The following is a 19,784-nucleotide window of genomic DNA, read 5'->3' on the forward strand; positions in this document are numbered from 1 at the left end:
ACCAGAAAAATGTTGCTAAGGCTAATGTCGTAGATTACTGCCTGTGTTTTCTTCTAAAAGTTTTATGGTTTCATGTCTCACATTTAGTTATTTAATCCATTTTTAGGTAATTTTTGTGTATGGTGTCAGGTACTCCAGTTTCATTCTTTTGCAATGTAGCTGTCCACTTTTCCTACCACCATTTATTGAAGGGACCAGTTTTTCCTTATATTCTTACCTCTTTGTTGGAGATTAATTAATTGACCATATAAACTAGTTTTTTTTTCTGGGCTCTCTATTCTGTTATTTTGATCTGTGTATCTATTTCTGTGGCACTTCTTTTTCTAAAGCAAAGTAATATGATGTAAAACTTTGCTTTTAATTTGAATAAGTGGAAAAAATTTGTATAATTGGTTCTGGACTATAGAACTAGAGCTTCCTCTCTGATCATTATTAATAGTAATGGGAAGTTTGGGCAATCAGACCAACATAGTTCAATGATCATGTCATTCCTGGGATTTTTAGCCTCTGGGTAAAAAAATTCTTGGTTTTTAGTATAATATTCAGCAAATAAAAAAAAAATTCTACACGTAATACTTTCTTCTCTAGGTGCCGATGGCCCCAGTGAAATGCAGTCCAAAAAAGCCTTAACCATGTCACGTGAAGAAATGCACCCTCCCTCATCTAGATTTTTGTCCAAGAGCAGGACATCCTTTACTGAAGACAGTGAGTAGTAATGCGTTGTTAGACTATTGCTATGAGTTAGAGACAATAGTTCCTGAGATAGTTTCTGTTGCTATTAGCCTTTTTACTTTTGTTGCTCTATACTTGCTGTGATTCTTTTTGGTTTTACATGATCATATTTGTAAATGTTTGGTAATGAATTATGAGCTCTGATTTCATAAAATGGCTTTTGGTCATATGTTTTGCATCCATATTCTTCTCTTAAAGACTTTAGTATAATTAGAATCTCTAATATACATACTAGTATTATCAGTTGATGGTCTTCAAATTATTAGGGAATGATAAAATATAGTCATTTGAAAAATACTCTCATTTCTTACTGTTCTCTCTGGGATTTTACTTAGTATTATATAAATCATTGTTATGGCTACCTAGTTTTATAACCTGTGGATAAACCATCATTTTTATGTAGCTATCCTCCAGTCATTTAGGTTTGTAGTATCTATAGGTATGTATACATAATAAATGATATATTTTTTAGAGTTTCACCTTAATGTCCACTTTATTTTTGATAACTAGTGGAAATTCCTTCTGTGGATGTGATTCCAAATGCTAGGAAGCTCGGGGAGCCTATTCGATCAGCTATTCCTTTGCATCCACCCTACCACCCTTCAGAGCCTAGAGCACCCTGTCCCATAGGAAAAGAATACTTGCGTTCAAGTCACATCTCCCCTGCCATGAATTCTACTGGAGAGAACACAGCATTTTCTGTGGTAAGTGGAAAAGCTTGCTTTTGAGTAGGTAGAAGTCCATAAATTTAAAGAGGTCTACTAGAATAGTAATCAAGGATACTCCGCTAATGAGCACTGTATTTCTCAAGCCTTACCTCTGCATATACCTACATGTTCTTATTTTAAGACAGTAGGGATAAATGTGTAAAAAGGAAAATAGTATTAGGTGTTTATTTTGTGTCATGCATAGTTCTAGGTTTTTGCAGGTATTGAATAATATACTCCTCACAACAGCTATGGAACAGGTATGATTTTTATTTCCCATGGTAAAGCTGTTAAAAAGAGATTAAATATCTAAGTTCAGGTACACAGCAACTGTAGAGTCAGGATTTAAACTCAGTATTCTGGTTTCAGAACCCATATTCTGTGTCCTTAGTTAAATCACTTAAACTTTTATAAGAAAGTATGAAGAACCATACACCCATATTCCTATTATCCAGTGTGAACTGCTGTTAATACCTTGGCCTATTTGCTTCCACTCTTTGGGGAAAAAAAAAAAAAAAAACCTTTTTGTAAAGTTATCCTGTCCCTATCTGCCTAGAAATGAACAGCTAGGGATATATGCAAAAGGTGAATTTTTAAACAATGATACATTCTCATTATTAAAAATTCAAACAGTGCATAAAAAGTGCAAGGATGAAATAAGCATCATTAGCATTAGGTGGCCATCATTTTTCTAAACATTCTGTACACCTGTTCAGATAGAGTGGGTGGATAGATAAAAGGGATCATAAGATAATGGTTACATTTGGAGGAGTATTAGGGGAGGATGGTAGAAGGGCTTCTGAGTTGTTGATAATACTCTATTTCCTAACCTGAGTGGCATTTAAGTGTGAATGCTCATTTTGAAATAATTCTTGAGCAGGACACTTCAATAAAAAGTTTTTAAAAATGCAATTGTATTGTTGTTTTTACTAAAAAGTGTTTAATTTTACTTTGGTAGAAGAAAAAGATAAGTGAAATTGAAGAGATTCTTAAATGTCAAATGTTTCTTCATAAGATTAACTCTGAGATTAAGAAATAAATTGTTTAATGAGGCACCTGGGTGGCTTACTCAGTTGGGTGTCCAACTCTTGAGTTCATCTCAGGTCATCTTGGAGTCCTGGGATCAAGCCCTACATGGGGCTCTACACTCAGTGGGGAGTCTGCTTGGGGACTTCTCTCCCTCTCCTTTCCCTCCCCCTCTCCTCTGTACTTGCAAGCACACGCACATGCTTGCTTGCTCTCTCTGAAAGAAATAAACCTTTAAAAAAGAAATCAATTGTTAAAAACATTGAGAGTATATATTCATATTTTGGAAGGCATTATCTTTATTTAAGTATTTCAATTACAGACAGTTTCTATTGACTCTTTTTTCGGTAAGATTTTATTTATTTATTTGACATAAAGGGAGAGAGAGCATGTGTGGGGACAGAGGGAGAAGGAGAAAGCGTGATAAGCAGACTCCATGCCCAATGTGGAGCTTGATGCAGGGCTCAATCTCATGACCCTGAGATCATCATGATCTGAGCAAAAATCAAGAGTCAGACTAGACTCTTAACCGACTGAGCCACCCAGGTACCCTGACAGATGTGTTTTTTAAAAAGTCAAACGGGTGCTCAGCTGGCTCAGAAGAGCCTGTGACTCTTGATCTTGGGGGCATGAGTTTGAGCCCACATTGGGTCTAGAGATGACTTAAATAAATTAAAAACTTAAAAAAAAGTAAAACATGGTGAATAAAAGGACTGAACTTTGTCCCACAGGTTCTCCCCTTTCCTCCCATCCAAAATGTTTTTATGTGCCATCTTTGTAGCTTTTTCAAATCAATTCTCTTTTGGTTTTAATAGGAATCAGATAATAGAGTTGTCCTAACCTCTAAGTCGCCTAAAGATAGCAAACAGGAAATTTGTTCAGCTCAGATCCAAGGCCCTCGGACAAGGAAGCTTCCCAAAGGAAAAAGGTAACCTTACTTATTGCAGTGTTTTCAGTCTGTTTGCAAAGGGATTTGAAGAAAGGAGTATATTCTCCAAACTGAGCTATGAAGGCCAGTATGAAATCTTTGTTATAGCATGCATTACACAGCACATTTGGCTACTTAAATGTCATGTGGTCATTTTATTACAGATATGACAGCAGACCTACAGTCTCATCCTGGGATTCAACCTTCTCCCAGAGGCCAGGAAAGAGGTTAACAGAACAAGAGTTATATGCAGTTTCTGAGAAACTCTCTCAACGGCTCTCTGAACTAGATTGGGCAAGTCTTGTTTTTTATATCTATATCGAGACTGCCATAGTTGGTGAGTATTTAAGTGATCTTCCAATTAAAGATAAAAGCTAAGTAAGCTAATGTACTAAAATTAGTTGTGTCTTATTTACTGTGAAAATGTTCCGTATATCAGGCAGGTAGGACACAAGATGAGAAGTCATCTCTTGGCCTTTCATGGTATAACCAAATTTGGTACAGGTTTATCCTGATTTTTATTGAATTCTGATGAAAATAATCATTCTACTTGATTACATTAAAACTTTTATTTTTAGATACATCTAAGACAGATTTGGTATGAATTTGATCTCTTGATTTCAACTCCCAGAATCCAGTATTAACAGTTGAGGGGTATCATTAAATAAATGTATTAAGTCCTTATGTGATTTACTCTAAAGTCTATTGAAACTGAATATTCCAATAGCAGTGATACACACCCTTCAGAAACTAAACATACATAAGCATCCAAATGTTCTTAGTGCCTAATTAGAAGAAGAAGCTTTCTGAAGATTCTGTCTGCTGTTTCCAACGTGCATTCTGCTAAAATCAATGAAAGGTGTTGTATTTTCTCAATAGATGTTAAAAAGTGCCCTGGGTGATCCAATTAAAGAAAAGACTGACTATAAAGAAGATGATATTGGAAATGAAGAGATGGAGAGTGGGAAGGATGAGACACTGTCTCAGCACAGTGACAGCATCATGGAGTGTGGGTCAAAGAAGCGAAGACCAGGTACCTCCCCAGAGAAGCCAGGATAAGGATGTTCCAGGGACCCTTAGGACTTCCATTGCTATGACTGGATTTCTCATTTTAAATATTTCAAAGATATATAGAAGGATCAAAAATAATAATACCTGCATCTTCACCATCTAAAAGCATATGCTAATAATTATACATACTTTACACTTTTTGCGTTTAAAAATAAGAGTTGAAGTCTCCTCTTTCCTCGCCACAGTCCATTTTTCCCCTCCTTCAAAGAAACAACTCTCAAAGTTTGTATCTTCATATCCTTGTTTTTATTTATTTTTTATTAAGATAGAATTGACATAAAACATTGTGTTCATTGAAGGTGTACAGTATAATGATTTGGTATATATTGCAAAATGATTATCACAGTAAGTTTAAGTTAACATTTATCACTTCACATAGGTCCACATTTTTTTTCTTAAAACTTGTAAAATGGGATTTTTTGCAACTTTCAGGTAGCTAAAGTCACCATATTGGATGTTATATTCTCAGAACTTACTTATCTTATAACTGGAAGTTTGTACCTTTTGACCACCTTCACACCCACCTCTGGCAACCACCAATGTGTTCTCTGTATTTTTTAGTTTGTTTTTAGATTCCGCACATATATGAGGTCGTACATTATTTGTCTTTCTCTGTCTGAATTATTTCACTTAGCATAATGCCCTCAAGGCCCATCCATGTTGTTACAGATGGCAGGATTTCCTTTTTTTTTTTTTTTTTCCTCTATGGCTGAATCATATTCTTTTATGTTTTTTTCTTTATCCATTTATCTATACATAGGTGGGCACTTAAGTTGTTTCTGTATCTTTGCTATTGTAAATAATGCTGCAGTCAACATGGAGGGTACATGTATCTTTTTGAGGTAGTGATTTCTTTACTTCTGGGTATAATTGCTGGGTCATGTGGTATTTTTAATTTTGATTTAATGAAAAGGCTGTGTACCAAATGGGAGAAAATACTCACAAATCAGATATCTGATATAGAATTAATATCCAAAATATATAAAGAATTCCTACAACGCAATAGCAAAAAAAAAATTCCAATTAAAAAATGGGCATCTTTACATTCCTGTAATCTCACTTCATTATGGTGTGTGATCCTTTTACTATACGATTGGATTCAGGAGAGCTTAAGTGGCTCAGTTGGTTAAATATCTGACTCTTGGTTTTGGCTCAGGTCATGATCTCAGGGTTTTGAGATCAAGCCCCATACCCACAATGCTTAAGATTCTCTCTCCTTTTTTTTTTTTAAATTTATTTTTTAATTTTTTAAATTATGATAGTCACACAGAGAGAGAGAGGCAGAGACACAGGCAGAGGGAGAAGCAGGCTCCATGCACCGGGAGCCCGACGTGGGACTCGATCCCGGGTCTCCAGGATCGCGCCCCGGGCCAAAGGCAGGCGCTAAACCGCTGCACCACCCAGGGATCCCCTCTCTCTCCTAATTTTGGCCTTTTGTTCTTTTTTTCCTGGTTCCCTCAAGGAATAAGATTAGGTGGTTTGAGATCTTTTTTCTCTTTTTTTTCTCCCAATTTTATTGAGATATGTTGACATACAGCACTGTGTATATGTACTGTACGATGACTGGATTGACATATCTTGTGAAATGATTATGACAATTAGTTGACACCCATCATCTCCTATAGATCAAGAAAAAAAAAAGGGTTTTTTTGCCTTTGTGTTGAGAACTCTATAACTTTCATATATACCATACAGTGGACCTAACTTGTTATTGTGTTGTACGTTATATTACCAGTACTAATTTATCTCATAACTGAAAGTTTATACCTTTTGACCACTTTAATCAAATTCCTCCCCCCGCCTCTTGCCTCTGTTAACCAGAAATCTGATCTTTTTTCCTATGAGTTTGCACCCCCACACACACCTTTTTTAAAGATTCCACATGTAAGTGGTTTCTTTTTTTCCTTGTAGATCTACATATAAGTGAGGTCATACAGTAATTCAGGGTCCATCCATGTTTTCATAAATGACAAGATTTTCTTACTTTTTAGGGCTAAATAATTCATCCATCATTGGACACTTTACATTTCCATGTCTTGGCTACTGTAGATATTGCTATGAACATGGGGTAGCAGATAATCTGTTCCACAGTTTTTTGTTTTCTGTGGATATATTCCAACAGATGAAATTGCTGCATCATATGGTAAATTCTGTTTTTAATTTTTTGAGGAACTTCCATAGTGTTTTCTGTGGTGGTTGTACCAATTTACATTTCCTCCAACAGTGCACAAGGGTTCCCTTTATTCCGTATCCTCTCCAATACTTGTTGTCTTTTGATGGTAGCCATTCTAACAGACACAAAATGATATTTCATTATAGTTTTAATTTGCATTTCTGTAATGATTAGTGATATTGAGCACTTTCTCATGTTCCTGTTTGGCCATTTGTAGAACTTCTTTGGAAAAATGTTCAGTTTCCATGCCCATTTTTAAATTTGTTTGTTTCTTTGCTATCAAGTTGCAGTTCTTTATATAGTTTGGATATTAACCCTTTGTCAGATCTCTAATTTGCAAATATTTTTTTCTCATTCCAGAAGCTTTTCACTTTGATATAATCCCACTTAACTGTTTTTTATTTAGGTGTCATGTATCTTTTTTGTTTTCTCATATATTCATTTATCACTTTGAGCTTCCATCTTAGAACTGCTCTTGCTATATCCCATAGGTGGTTTTTGTTTGTTTTAAACGGGTTTTGTTTATTTTAGAGAGCAAGCTTGTGCAGTGGTGGATGGGGGGAGGGGCAGTGGGAGAGGGAGAATCCCATGTAGGCTTCACAGCCAGCACAGAGCTCTAGGCGGGGCTTGATCCCGAGATCCTGAGATCATGACCTGAGCTGAAATCAAGAGTTGGATGCTTAACTAAGACATCACATAGTTTTGATATATTTCCATCTGAAGATTTTTTAAATTTCTCATTTGATTTCTTCTTTGACCTGCTAGTTGTTCCATAGCATATTGTTTAATCTCCATATATTTGTGAATTTTCCAGTTTTCTTGTAATTGCTTTCTAATTTCATAACATATCAAGTGTCAGAAAAGATGCTTGATATGATTTCAATCTTAACTTTATTATGACTTGTTTGGTGGCCTAGCATATGCTTGGTCCTGTAGAATGTTTCTGTATGCTTGAGAAGAATGTATATTCTGGTACTTTGGGATGGAGTGTTCTGTAAATGTCTATAAATGTCTGTTAAATGTTGTATTGCTATTTCTCCTTTGTATTTTAGGTTTGTTAATATTCACTTTACATATTTACATGCTCCTGTGTTTGGTGCATAAATACTTAGAAATGTTTATACTCTCTATGAATTCATCCCCTTATTGTTATATAATGATTTTGTCTTTTGTTACAGTCTGTCTTGAAGTCTGTTTTATCTGATAGAAGCATAGCTACTACAGCTTTCTTTTGGTTTCCATTTGTGTGAAATATCTTCTTTCACTTTGTGTGTGTCCTTAAGGCTTAAGTGAGTCCTGTATAGTCAGCATGTAGCTGTGTCTGTTTTGCTTTGTTATCCATTCAGCCACGCTGTGTCTTTTGATTGGAAAATTTAGTCCATTTACATTAGAAGTATTTATTGCTAGGTGTCGACTTAGTGTTGCCATTTTGTTCTATGGCTGTTTTGTATTTCTGTTCTTTTGCTCTCTTTGTGATTTGATGATTTTGCTCTAGACTTCTTTATCTGTAGTGTATCTATTATAGGTTTTCATATTATGGTTACCTAAAGCCTATATAAGACATCTTGTAGTACTCAATTTTAAGTTGATAACAACTTAAATTAGAACACATACTAAAGTTCTGTGTTTTTACTTTTCCTGCTCCCATACTTTGTTCTTGATGTCATAATTTACATATTTTTGTGTATTCATTAACAAATTATTGTAGTTATTTTTGCTACTTTTGTCTTTTAACCTTCATGCTAGATTTATATGTGATTTACCCACCACTGTTACATTAGACTTTTCTGAATTTAACTATATATTTACCTTTACCAGTGAGATTTATATTTTCATATGCTTTCCTATTACTAAATACCACCCTTTTATTTAAAGGAGCCTCTTTAAAATTTCTTGTAAGGCTGTTCTAGTGTTAATGAACTGCTTCAACTTTTGCTTGTGTGGAAAACTATTTCTCCAGTTCCAAAGGACAATTTTGCTGAGTAAGTTTTGGTTGGCAGTTTTTCTCTTTCAGCACTTTTTTAAAAAAAAGATTTGTATGTATGTATGTATGAGAGATACAGAGAGAGAGAGAGGGAGGCAGAGACACAGGCAGAGGGAGAAAGAAGCAGGCTCCATTCAGGGAGCCCAACGTGGGACTAGATCCCGGGACTCCAGGATCAGGCCCTGGGCTGAAGGCGGCGCTGAACCGCTGAGCCGCTGAGCCACCAGGGCTGCCCTCTTTCAGCACTTTGAATAGATATTACTCCCTTCAGGCCTGCAAAGCTTCTTCTGGAAAATCTCAGGAGTGGTATGGAGGTTCCCTTGTATATAACAAGTTTTCTCTTGTTGCTTTAAAGATTCTCTCAAATTAAATTTGGCAGTTTAGTTATAATGTGTCTTAGTATGAGGTCTTTGGATTTATCTTATTTGAAAGTTTCTGGGCTTCCTGGGTTTGGATGTCTCTTTCCTTTGTCCAGGTTAGGGGAGTTTCCAGCCATTACTTTGAATTGGCTTTCTCTTTTTCTCTTTCTACTGGGACCCCTATAGTGTGAATATTGGTCTTACTTGATTGTGTCCCACAAATCCCTTAAGCTATCTTCAATCTTTTTTATTCATTTTTCTTTCTGCTCCTCTGTTTGGGTAAGTTCCACTGTCCTGTCATTAAGTTTGCTAATCCTTTCTTCTGCTTTAGCTAGTCTGCTGCTGAACCCCTGTATTGAATTTTTCAATTTAGTTAGTATGTTTTTAAATTATATAACTTCTGTCTGGTACTTTTGTTTATTTTCTCTTTGTTGAAATTCTCACTTTGTACACACGTTGTTTTCCTGATCTTGGTGAGCATCTTTATGACCACTGTTTTTAAGTCTCCATCAGGTCTAAAGCCCTTCTTTCTGTTTCACTAAGATTTATTTGAGGTTATCTCATTTTTTTTTTTTTTAAGAACATACTCTTCTTTTTTCTTCATTTTCCTGTCTGTGTTGGTCTCTGTGCACCAGGTAAAACAGTTGCCTCTCCCAGTCTTGAAGGAGTCTTATGTAGGAGATCAGTCTTAACATTAAAGCATGTTCCTAGCTCTTGGGTGTCTCAAACCTTTGTGATTATCCTAACTACCTTGTTTGTTCTTAATGGCTCCCAGGAGATGAGGGTGTGCCAAGGCCCCTTTCAATGTAGGTTTTTTCTCATTCACCTGAGGTATAGGAGTCATTCAGCTAGTTTCCAGATTCCCTTCTGAGGGAATTATTCAATATGTAGCTGTAGATTCAGAGCATCTATGGGAGGAGGTACATTCAGGTGCCTTTATATTGCCATGTTAAACTGGAACCTTCTCATTCCTGTTTTTATACTGGTAACAGCTCTTTCTTACTCTGTTATTTTACAACTTTTTTCTGTTAGTATTGTTTTGAAAATCTGAGTTTATGCAATATACTCCATTTGTATAAATGGAATCCATTGCATGGATGGACTATAGATTGCAAAATCGTAGTTATGAAAAGTAGAAACCTGTAACGTGTAAAAATTTCTCTAGAATCTTGGGGCTTAGTTATAGAGCACAGGACCCTTGATCTTAGCATTGTGAGTTCAAGCCTCATGTAGAGGGTAGCGTTTACTTTAAAAAAAAAAAAGTTTCCCGAGGATCTATATCTAGTAGAATTGCTTTTTACTCCAAAAATACTCTTTTCTCTTGATCATTTCATCTTTCTCCCCTTAAACTTTCCCAGGTAATCTCAAAGTAAGCCTCACCTCGTTACCTACATGTTTCCCTTAAGATACACATACATACCGTACCCAATTTTGAAAATTCATTTTAAGTTAAAATGTTCTTTTCATTGGCTCTTTGATGAAAAGAGTACATTATGAACATGGTAAGATGTCATAAAAACATCATGTAAATGGTGCAGGTCAGTTTTTCTTAATATCTTTTTTTTTAAGATTTATTTATTTTAAGAGAGTAAGCAAGAGGAGGAAGAGAGACTCTCAAGCAGACTCCTCCCTCTATCAATAGGCCTATATCACAATCCTGAGATTCTGACTTGAGCCAAAACCAAGAGTCGCAGCTCAAATTCATGACCCTGAAATCAGGAGTTGCATGCTCCTCCAACTGAGCCTGTCAGGTACCCCCTTAATATCTTATTACATTTAAACTGCATTTGAAAGATTTGAATTAAAAGAGTTAAAAAAAAAAAAGCTGAGTGAAATTTGAATTCCCTGGAAGGTTTATTTATAAACATGTCAAACTAATTTCCTTAACCTTAGACTTTCTCATTTTTCTGAAAAGGCATGGAGTCTACCTCTACAACTAGCAGATGCCCAAGTAAAACTAAAAACACTGTAACATAAAAACATTTGTGATTTGTTAGATTTCTTAAGTATTGTGGAGTTAGGGCTAACTTAACTACATAAGGAAAAATTGGGACTACTTAGAAAATGATGAACTACATTAACTTTTTCTTCTAAGCATGCTGCTTTATAAGGGTAAGATGTATATATATACTTAACATTTTCTTTCTCTACCACCGCTTCCTTCCACTTAATTCCACATGTTGCTTTCTTTTCAACCCAAAGTTGAAAATAGAACCTAAGTACTTTTTTGAGACTCTATACATTTGTGTGTATTTGTTTACTTGGTCTCACTAAACATAGAAATAAACACAAATTAGTTATAGGAGAGAACATGTTTAGCACATTCACAGTCATTCTTTTTGGATTAGGTAAAAACCATTTGATTTCCAACTTAATATTTTTGGCTGTATAGGAACTAATGGTACATGTTTCTTCTATGTTGTAGGAATTCCCACGCGTAGAACACCACCCTACAGATCTCATTCACTCTCTCCTTCTCCAGTTAACAAAAACACACAATTCCATATGGAGAAAAAACGGCAGCGAAAGCCAAAAGAAACAGATATCCGCCAATTCCAAGCAAAGGTACATTCCATCTTTGACTACAATTGGGTACAGGCAATACAGTTTACCCTCAACCAAATATTATAGTGACTGTGCATTTAGGTCATTAAAGCCCTAAAATGCGTTTAATATTCTTGAACTGAGTGGATGATAGGAAATTATGTGACACAGCTTTTATGTGCCTCCCCCTCCTCCACCCCTGCCTTTAGGGAACATGAAACTTGGGATATTCTAAGAAAACTAACCATGTTAAATATAACCCAGTACTCTAGTGGGTTTAGAAGTAGATCCGTATGGGTTGATATTTCAGAGAGGATGAGAATTTGAGGTGGATTAAAAGTGATAGGCCAGTTGAGTTACAGATAGGATTAAAGTGCCCAAGACAGAAATGAGCAGAGGTGGTTAGGATTCAACATGGAGAATGTATGATTACCAAGGAAGGCTTTCTGCTGTGGAATAGGGATTTTGATACACAGCATAAATTTAGAACACTAATTGTTTGCTACAGTATAGTTTGTGATAGTGAAAAACTGAAATTCAGATGTTTTATAATAACATGTAACTTCAATTCAGTATGTAACTTTCATTTAAGGGACTGTCAAAATAATTAACAAAACTTGAAAATAAAGAAATGCATTTTGTAAAATTTTATGCTCCAATTACATGTCTGTTAAATAATGTATATTTATGATAGTGGGGCCTGAAAGGACCTTAAAAAAAAAATGACTCAAATGGCAGAATTTTAGGTTAATTTTTTTCCCTACATTTTCATTTCGTATATGTTTTTGATAACTATAATGTCATATGGCTTTTTCTGCTTCTAGGCAATAACCGAAGCATTTGAAAGGGAACTAAGAAGAAATAAAGTTCAGGAGAATATTGGATCTCTAGGAATAAATGAGGAGAAGGAAACAGTGGGTAAAAGTCTCTACTGTAATAAATGCAATTCGATCAGATCAGTGGAAAGTACAGAGATGATCTTTTTAAAAGGAAAAAGGAATCAACAGGCCTTAATCATTATCTCCTTAGTATTTCATCTCATGATGCAGGAGTTTCTCTTATTTTATAGAGTAGCAACGTTGCTAAAATGTGGCAAGACATGGTACCAAAGGACACCAGCACTTTTCCTTCTTATCCAAGACTTCCTCGGTTTTTAAGGGGTTCTGTTTAGCAATTGACCAGAGGTTTAAAAGATAGTTGAGGCTGACAGGTTAAAGGGGAATGAGGAGAAATCTTATCTGTTCTGTGCCTGGGTAGAAGCAGCCCAAAGCAGACATGTCTATTGCCTTTTAAAAGGATGGTTACAGAAAGTAAGTGAAAACAGCAAAAATGCTTGTGCTGGAATGTTCATGAACAAAACAGGATATAAAATACAGTATGGCTACAACTAAACATGATTTAAGAATTTTTTTAATCTGCATGGAAAAAGTTGTCAAAGAAGCCAGTACATCAAAACATTATTAGTGGTTGTATTGAGGATGTGGGACTATGGTGACTCTGAAACTCAAAAAAGATTCAGTGCTTTTTCAAATTCCAAGGGGTGCCAGAAACCAAAAGATGCTTTTAACTTAGAGTAGATAAACACTAACCAGATTTTAGAAATTTGAAGTAAGGTGTTTGGTTGGGGATTAGTTAGCTATTTTTGTCAATATGTAATATTTAAGACAATGTATTAAAGAATTATTAGATTTCTCTCATTTCTGTTCTTATGTCTGTCTGCTACTAAGGAAAAAATATACAGAGAAGCTGTTCATAAAGGAACTCCAAAACACAGTCAGCCCTGGAAGACCTACTCCAGAAAAACCACAACTCCAAGTCCAAGAGGTGGCTTGCCAAAGCCAAATAAAGCAGTTCCAAGTAAGAACCACAAAATTGTACTTTATGGAAAACTGGCATACTTTGAAAGTGTGTGCTACATTCCAAGGACACAGCACTGAAAACTTAACATCCACCAGTGAGCTGGAGAAAGTTCCCCTTTTATCACTGCCATATGCTAGATTTCTATAAAGAGAGATAAAACTGTTAAGACATTTATTTAAAACTCTAAATACCTTCAGGAGGCATGTATATTGGTACCAGAGGCACAATAAGGTACTACCTGCTACTCCAGCTTTTGCTTCAATCTGCTCACTCACACTAGTTGCCTTTTCTTTGTTTCTGGGAAGTTGGTAGAACCCAAGGGATGCTCCAAAGCAAGCAGATGTCCTGTCCAGCTCCTGTTATGTTGACAGTTGGTGCCAGTGAGTGTTAGAGTCCAGTTACAAGGAAAACGAGATCATGTGAAATACCAGGGTTCCATTTCAAACACTGCTGGCCTTCTAATTACATCCCATCAGAGAGAGTTTGCCTCCTGGTGGGGCTGAGAAGTGTGTTTGACCACACACACACAGCGTCCACCTCAGTCGCTGAGTCAGCTGAGTCGTTAGGATGGACTTCACAAGAACAGCATGTCATCAGTCAGAACTGTTGAGTGTTATTTTCATCCTTACTGGTAGTACTCGGATCAAAGAAGGAGTGCAAAAGTTAATGATGTACTTTTAGATTTATTCTTTTCAGGACCAGAACTGCATCACTTAGATAAGCTTTGCTCTATCAGGAAGATAGAATGAGAGTTCTTATTAAACGCCATCAGAAACTGTCTCAGATTGAGGAGGTTTTTTTGTTTTTTTTGTTTTGACCTTACAGTGAAAGTGAATGAACACAGTCTCCTGCCCCTTATGCTGGAGCAGTTTCCATTTCTCTATGTTTCTGGCCAAACACTAAGCAAAATGTGGAAAGAGCAAATTACACAGATTGAACAGCTCAGAAAAGATGCATATAGAGAAAATAGATCAAAGAAGAAACTCCAGGATGAAGTAAGTTAACTGTCAATTACAAGCTTAGGAATATAAATCAGGAGAGGAGCTTATCCTTCAGAATCTATTAAATAGCATTATTAACGTCCTTCCTTTCTGTCCCTTTTAAAGATAGAAGCAGCCTTAAAAAGGCATGACCTCCTTACTGCACTTGTCAAGAAAGAATATGAACACAACAAGAGATTGGTATGTTAAGAGCAAGTTGTGTTAATAATTTTGAATTTGTAAGTTGTGTTAATGACTTGTATTTATATAGCTGGGTAACAGTCCCAGAGACTTTTGCCTTTAACAAGTGCCTATGGAAGCATCTAGAGCTGTAACCAAAACTGTTGAGGGGCAGAGGTGCTTACATATACAGCTTCATTTGGTCGAGTAACATAATGGGAAATGTTTTCTTTGAGAGGCTAACTTATGGTTGGTCCCACTGTCATCAGCAAGAGGCAGGGTTGAGATTTTAATTCAGGTCTGTCTCTACTTACACAGCAACTTCAAGGTACCAAGTGGTTGTAAGCTAATGCTTTTTGTCTGCTCTGATCTTCTTAGATCATAAGTATAGAGCTGAGCTAGTTTATCATCATCCCTTCTAATTTGGATTGAGAATTGTACATAGCACATCTTCTCCTCAGTATAATGAAGAGGACATAAGTCAAAGACGATGTTAGAAGAGATTTTAAGACTCTTGGTTGAGATAAGCAGTAAGAACTATATTCCTAAGCAGTTCCAGAGAAAGAGGAGGAAGCCATTTGAAAACTATTAGGGAAAAGAAAAGTATCAGTCTGAACACCTTGTTGAGGGCTTTATGTACATGACCAGATTTCACCCTCAGTACTTTATTAAGATATTGTCTAATTTCCTTCGTTTTGACATAAATACCCTTGGTGGAACTAAAGCTTTGCTTGAAAGTCGGAATGCCTTTTTTTCTACTCCTGTTAAGCTGGCATCTGGGTGTGGCTTTGGTGACCCCTTCGGGGACATGTGAAGATGAGATCTTCAAATTCCACCAAGATCACCTGTAGCAGTGGGGGCTTGTTGGGGCAGCCCTTTGGACTGGCGATGAACCTACCAAAGGCTAGAAGGCTTCTAGCCGACAGTTTTATAGATTCTATGCCCAGGTGATAGGCCACTGGCCCTGCATGCCTGGCCTACTCCTTGAAGATCTTGTGATGGTGACTGGCGCAGCTAAGAATGCCAAAATCTGTCTTGTTCTTACCTCTTTTTCCCTTTCCCAGCAAGACTTCAAGGACCGCATTCATAGGCAAAAGCTGACACAGTCAAAGATAAAAGAAAATCGGCAGCAGATTGTCCGTGCCCGGAAATACTACGATGATTACAGAGTTCAGTTGCGTGCAAAAATGATGAGAATGAGGACCCGGGAAGAAATGGTAAATACAGCTTTTTATCCAATCCTGTCAGATGGATGAATTTTATCTGTTAGCTTTCAGGACTACCTTGCAATTCCTTCCCAATTTGAATCCAAAATCCAAATCCTAAGATGCATCCTATGAGAGTTTTGACTTGTCCGTGCCTCATTTTATTGTCTGCATGGTATTCAGTCTACTCTGTCTCCAGTGCTCTCATCTGAATGTGAGGCCTTATTCCTCTGACCTCCTGCACTTGTTCCCCAGTACAACTGCTTCAAGGGGTTTGGGAGTTTGTTAGAAGGGACAGGGACTTAAGATGTGACTGGATGACCTGGATTCCACATAAAATTGAGAAAGGAGTGTGGGACAGATGCACTGTGAAGTATTTCTCCAAGGTATTTGTTGTTTCATCCTAATCAGGCTGAAATGCTTAATCTTTTGGGATTCCAAACTGGCAGTAAATTTCATCTCTAGAATAAAACATTAAGGTAATTAGTTAATTGGGCCACTGCTATCACCATCCTCATTTCTAGACCATACTACTGAGGCTTTGTGAGGTGGAGTTACTTGACTAAGGTAATACTGATGAATGCATGGCTCTAAGGAAAATCAGCATATCCAAATCCTTTGAATAATTTGTTTTCCTCTGGCCCAGTTCGATGATAACCACCACCTCACCCTTAGTTGTGCACATGTATAAATGCACCATTTGTTTCTTCTCTGGCCGCGGTTCTTCCTCTATATACGTGGCTCCTTGAGAACTGTTTTCTGAAAGCGTTAGAGAATTTGAGGATACAGGAAAGGATGCTGAATGCCACTGGTCATTAAGGAAGTACAAATCAAAACCACAGTGGGAAACCACTCACTAAAATTGCTGAAATAAAAGACAGGTGTTGGCAAAGATACGGAGAAGTTACAACCCTCATGCAGGGCTGGCAAAATGATGCAACCACTTTAGATCACAGTCTGGCAGTTCGTCAAAAGGTTACCATCGCTACCCTATGATTCCGTAATTTCACTGCTAGGTATATATCCACACAACCTATGTACAATTATCTATAGCAGCATTATTTATAATACATAAAAAGAGGAAAAAACCCAAAGGCCTATCAACTGATGAATGGATAAACAAAATGTGATATACCCATACAGTGGAATATTACCTGGCAATAAGAAGGAATGAAGTATTGATACTTGCTACAATATAGATGAAACTTGAAAACATGCTAAGTGAAAGAAACCAAATACAAAAGGCCACATATTTTATGATTACATGAAATATACAGAATAGGCAAATTTACAGACCTAGTATATTAGTGGTTGCAGTAGGTGGGATGAGGAGGATGGGAGAGTGGCTGCTAATGAGTATAGGGGTTTCTTTCTGAAATGATGATGGTTGCACAACTCTGAATATACAAAAATCTATTGAATTATACCTCTTAAAGGGGTGAATTTTATGGTATGTGGATTATATCTCAGGCTGATACTAAAGACTTTGTGAAATAGAATCAGTATAGTTGGACAAAATGTTTATATTCTTCCATGAAAGTTCAGCATAACTTTATTTTTCTAACTAAACAGATATTTAAGAAATTGTTTGAAGAAGGTTTACAGATTCAGAAGCAGAGATTACGAGACTTAAGAAACTATGCCAAAGAAAAGCGAGCTGAACAAAAGAGACAGCACCAGAATGAACTGGATTCAATGGAGAACTACTATAAAGACCAGGTAGGCTCACTGTTGCTGGTTCACATTCTAATGTGCTTAATCCTGACCACCAGCAGCTTAGTCTGTTATTAACTCAGAACCTGTCACTATATAGGTTAGCCTGATGATTCACAGTAAGCTAGCAGCACAGTTATATTGCCCTATTTCTATTAAAGGTTTTTGGGACGCCTGGGTGGTTCAGCAGTTGAGTGTCTGCCTTTGGCTCAGGGTGTGATCCCGGAGTTCTGGGATTGCGTGTCCCACCTCAGGCTTCCTGCATGGAGCCTGTTTTTCCCTCTGTCTCACTCTCTCTGTGTCTCTCATGAATAAATAAATAAAATCTTAAAAAATATATATATATATTTTTAAGTCTGTGAACATTATATATAAGAATTACTAAATTTGGGCTACAGATAAACATTTGTTTTCCTCTCTGTACAGTTTTCATTGCTGGCAGAAGCCATATCACAAGAACGCCAAGAACTCAAAGCCAGAGAGAAATCCCAGGCCCAGGTAATAATTAACAGGAGAGAAATAATCAATTTACGTATTTAAGAAGTAGAAAACAACTGTACTGCAATTCAAAACACTTATCCTATGGTTAACCCTATACACAGGATTTATCCTGTTAATTTTATCTGTTAAGTCTCTGTAAGAGCTCGTAAAATTACAGAAGCTTGAGGAGCTGAAAGAGGGAGGGGGAGCAAAAATAGGCAAGGGCCGGACAAATGTGAATCACAGGATGATGTGAATTCTCTTTTAGACATTGTATAAGGTGAAGAGGGAGCTGAGATTGAAGATGGAGAAGGAAATTCAGCAGCTGCAGCACATGATAACCCAGAATGACGACGATGCTTTCTTCCGGGAATTGGAAGCTGAGCGCTTCAGATCTCGGCTTCATATGGCTTCTTTTCAGTACAGTAAAAATCCTTTCCCGTAAGGCCAGATTTTATAAGTGAAGTTTCTGAGAGGACTAGAGCTAGAACTGAGCCAGTAAATAATCTAAATCAGGAGACTCCTTTCTAAATGCCTTACTTATATATTAATTCCAATACTTTATGAAATTTTTAAAATAAAAATCATTTTTTTAAAGAATACCATTTTGGATTTATGACTTAAAAGGGGGACTGAAGGCACACGTTTTTCATTAGTCATAGTTGCACTAAAGTAATTAACAAGCCTATTGCTATAGTTCAGTAAAAACAATAAAAATCTCTAATTCAGAAAAGCACTAGGAGCGTGGGCTTGTCATCAGAGGTGGGGACTGAGGTTAAACATGTAAGATACTGTGTAGACGTGTGTAGATTTTTCATCTGGTGGCTGGAAGATAAGAATTTGTGTATATGGCTTGTTAGTTGGCAGAGGACAGGCAAAGGGTGGAAGGCAAAAAAGTATGGGCCTCAGGGAGCACTAGTGCTTGCAGGTGGGAAGAGGTACAGTGGACTTTGAACCATGCAAGGTACACCAACCCTATTTTTGGTATGGAGCAATAGGAGAGGGGAAAAAACCCCCAAAACCCAGCAGGGTATGGTACCTTCCATGGAGAAGGAGGCTTCAGCTTTAGTGAAGGCCAGGAGCTGGGAGGAGGCTTCAGAGCAGTTGAGGATAATGGAACTTTGTTGATCAAAGGCAGGGAATGGCACAGGGCACCAGGAAAGGACCAAAGGGGAGAAGAGAGGTTCCCATTAGGGCATGTAGAGAGTAGCGTGGTGATGAGCATATGAACAGGTTTCATCTGGCATTTCAAGCCATTCAGACTATATTACCCAGCAGATTGGATTGACACGATCAATTTCTTCTTGTCTTAAACTAAAACATGCCTTTACCTGAGTGGCTCAGTGGTTGAGTATCTGCCTTTGGCTCATGTCGTGATCCTGGGGTCCTGGGATTGAGTCCTGCATCGGGCTCCCCACAGGGAGCCTGCTTCTCCCTCTGCCTATGTCTCTGCCTCTCTCTCATAAACGAATAAAATCGTTAAAGAAAACAAACAACTTTGTCCTCTGGAGAAGGAGAGCGGGGGAGGCAAACCATAAGAGACTCTTAATGATAGAGAACAAACTGAGGATTGCTAGAGGGGAGGTGAGTGGGGGGATGGGCTAAATGGGTGATGGATATTCAGGAGGGCACGTGATTGATATAAGGAGCACTGGGTATTATATGTAAGTGAAGAATCACTGAATTCTCCTGAAACCAATATTACACTTATATGTCAACTAACTAGAATATAAATTAAAATATGGAAGAAAAATAAAACTTTGCTGAAGAACAAAGCTGGAAGCCTCGTGCTCCCTGATTTCAAACTGTATGACAAAGCTATAATAATCAAAACAGTAGGGT

At 37.1% G+C, this 19,784-nt stretch overlaps 1 protein-coding gene across 2 annotated transcripts in view; it reads left to right on the forward strand.

Annotated features, from left to right (window-relative positions):
• Positions 1-18,542, forward strand: part of CEP95 (centrosomal protein 95) — a 34,245-nt gene extending 15,703 nt beyond the window's left edge. For both annotated transcript variants that reach the window (XM_055317736.1, XM_055317742.1), the window contains 14 exons: positions 589-705; positions 1,243-1,436; positions 3,281-3,393; positions 3,558-3,687; positions 4,273-4,426; positions 11,406-11,545; positions 12,349-12,438; positions 13,252-13,381; positions 14,210-14,379; positions 14,491-14,565; positions 15,609-15,761; positions 17,322-17,468; positions 17,889-17,960; positions 18,211-18,542. In XM_055317736.1, the coding sequence (XP_055173711.1) occupies positions 589-705; positions 1,243-1,436; positions 3,281-3,393; positions 3,558-3,687; positions 4,273-4,426; positions 11,406-11,545; positions 12,349-12,438; positions 13,252-13,381; positions 14,210-14,379; positions 14,491-14,565; positions 15,609-15,761; positions 17,322-17,468; positions 17,889-17,960; positions 18,211-18,387 (1,862 nt within the window). In that variant the 3' untranslated portion in view covers positions 18,388-18,542. The remainder of the gene's footprint in view (positions 1-588; positions 706-1,242; positions 1,437-3,280; positions 3,394-3,557; positions 3,688-4,272; positions 4,427-11,405; positions 11,546-12,348; positions 12,439-13,251; positions 13,382-14,209; positions 14,380-14,490; positions 14,566-15,608; positions 15,762-17,321; positions 17,469-17,888; positions 17,961-18,210) is intronic.
• The last annotated feature ends 1,242 nt before the right edge of the window (positions 18,543-19,784 follow it).

Source organism: Nyctereutes procyonoides, unplaced genomic scaffold (assembly GCF_905146905.1).
Source record: "Nyctereutes procyonoides isolate TBG_1078 unplaced genomic scaffold, NYPRO_anot_genome, whole genome shotgun sequence".
NCBI classification, from domain to species: domain Eukaryota; kingdom Metazoa; phylum Chordata; class Mammalia; order Carnivora; family Canidae; genus Nyctereutes; species Nyctereutes procyonoides.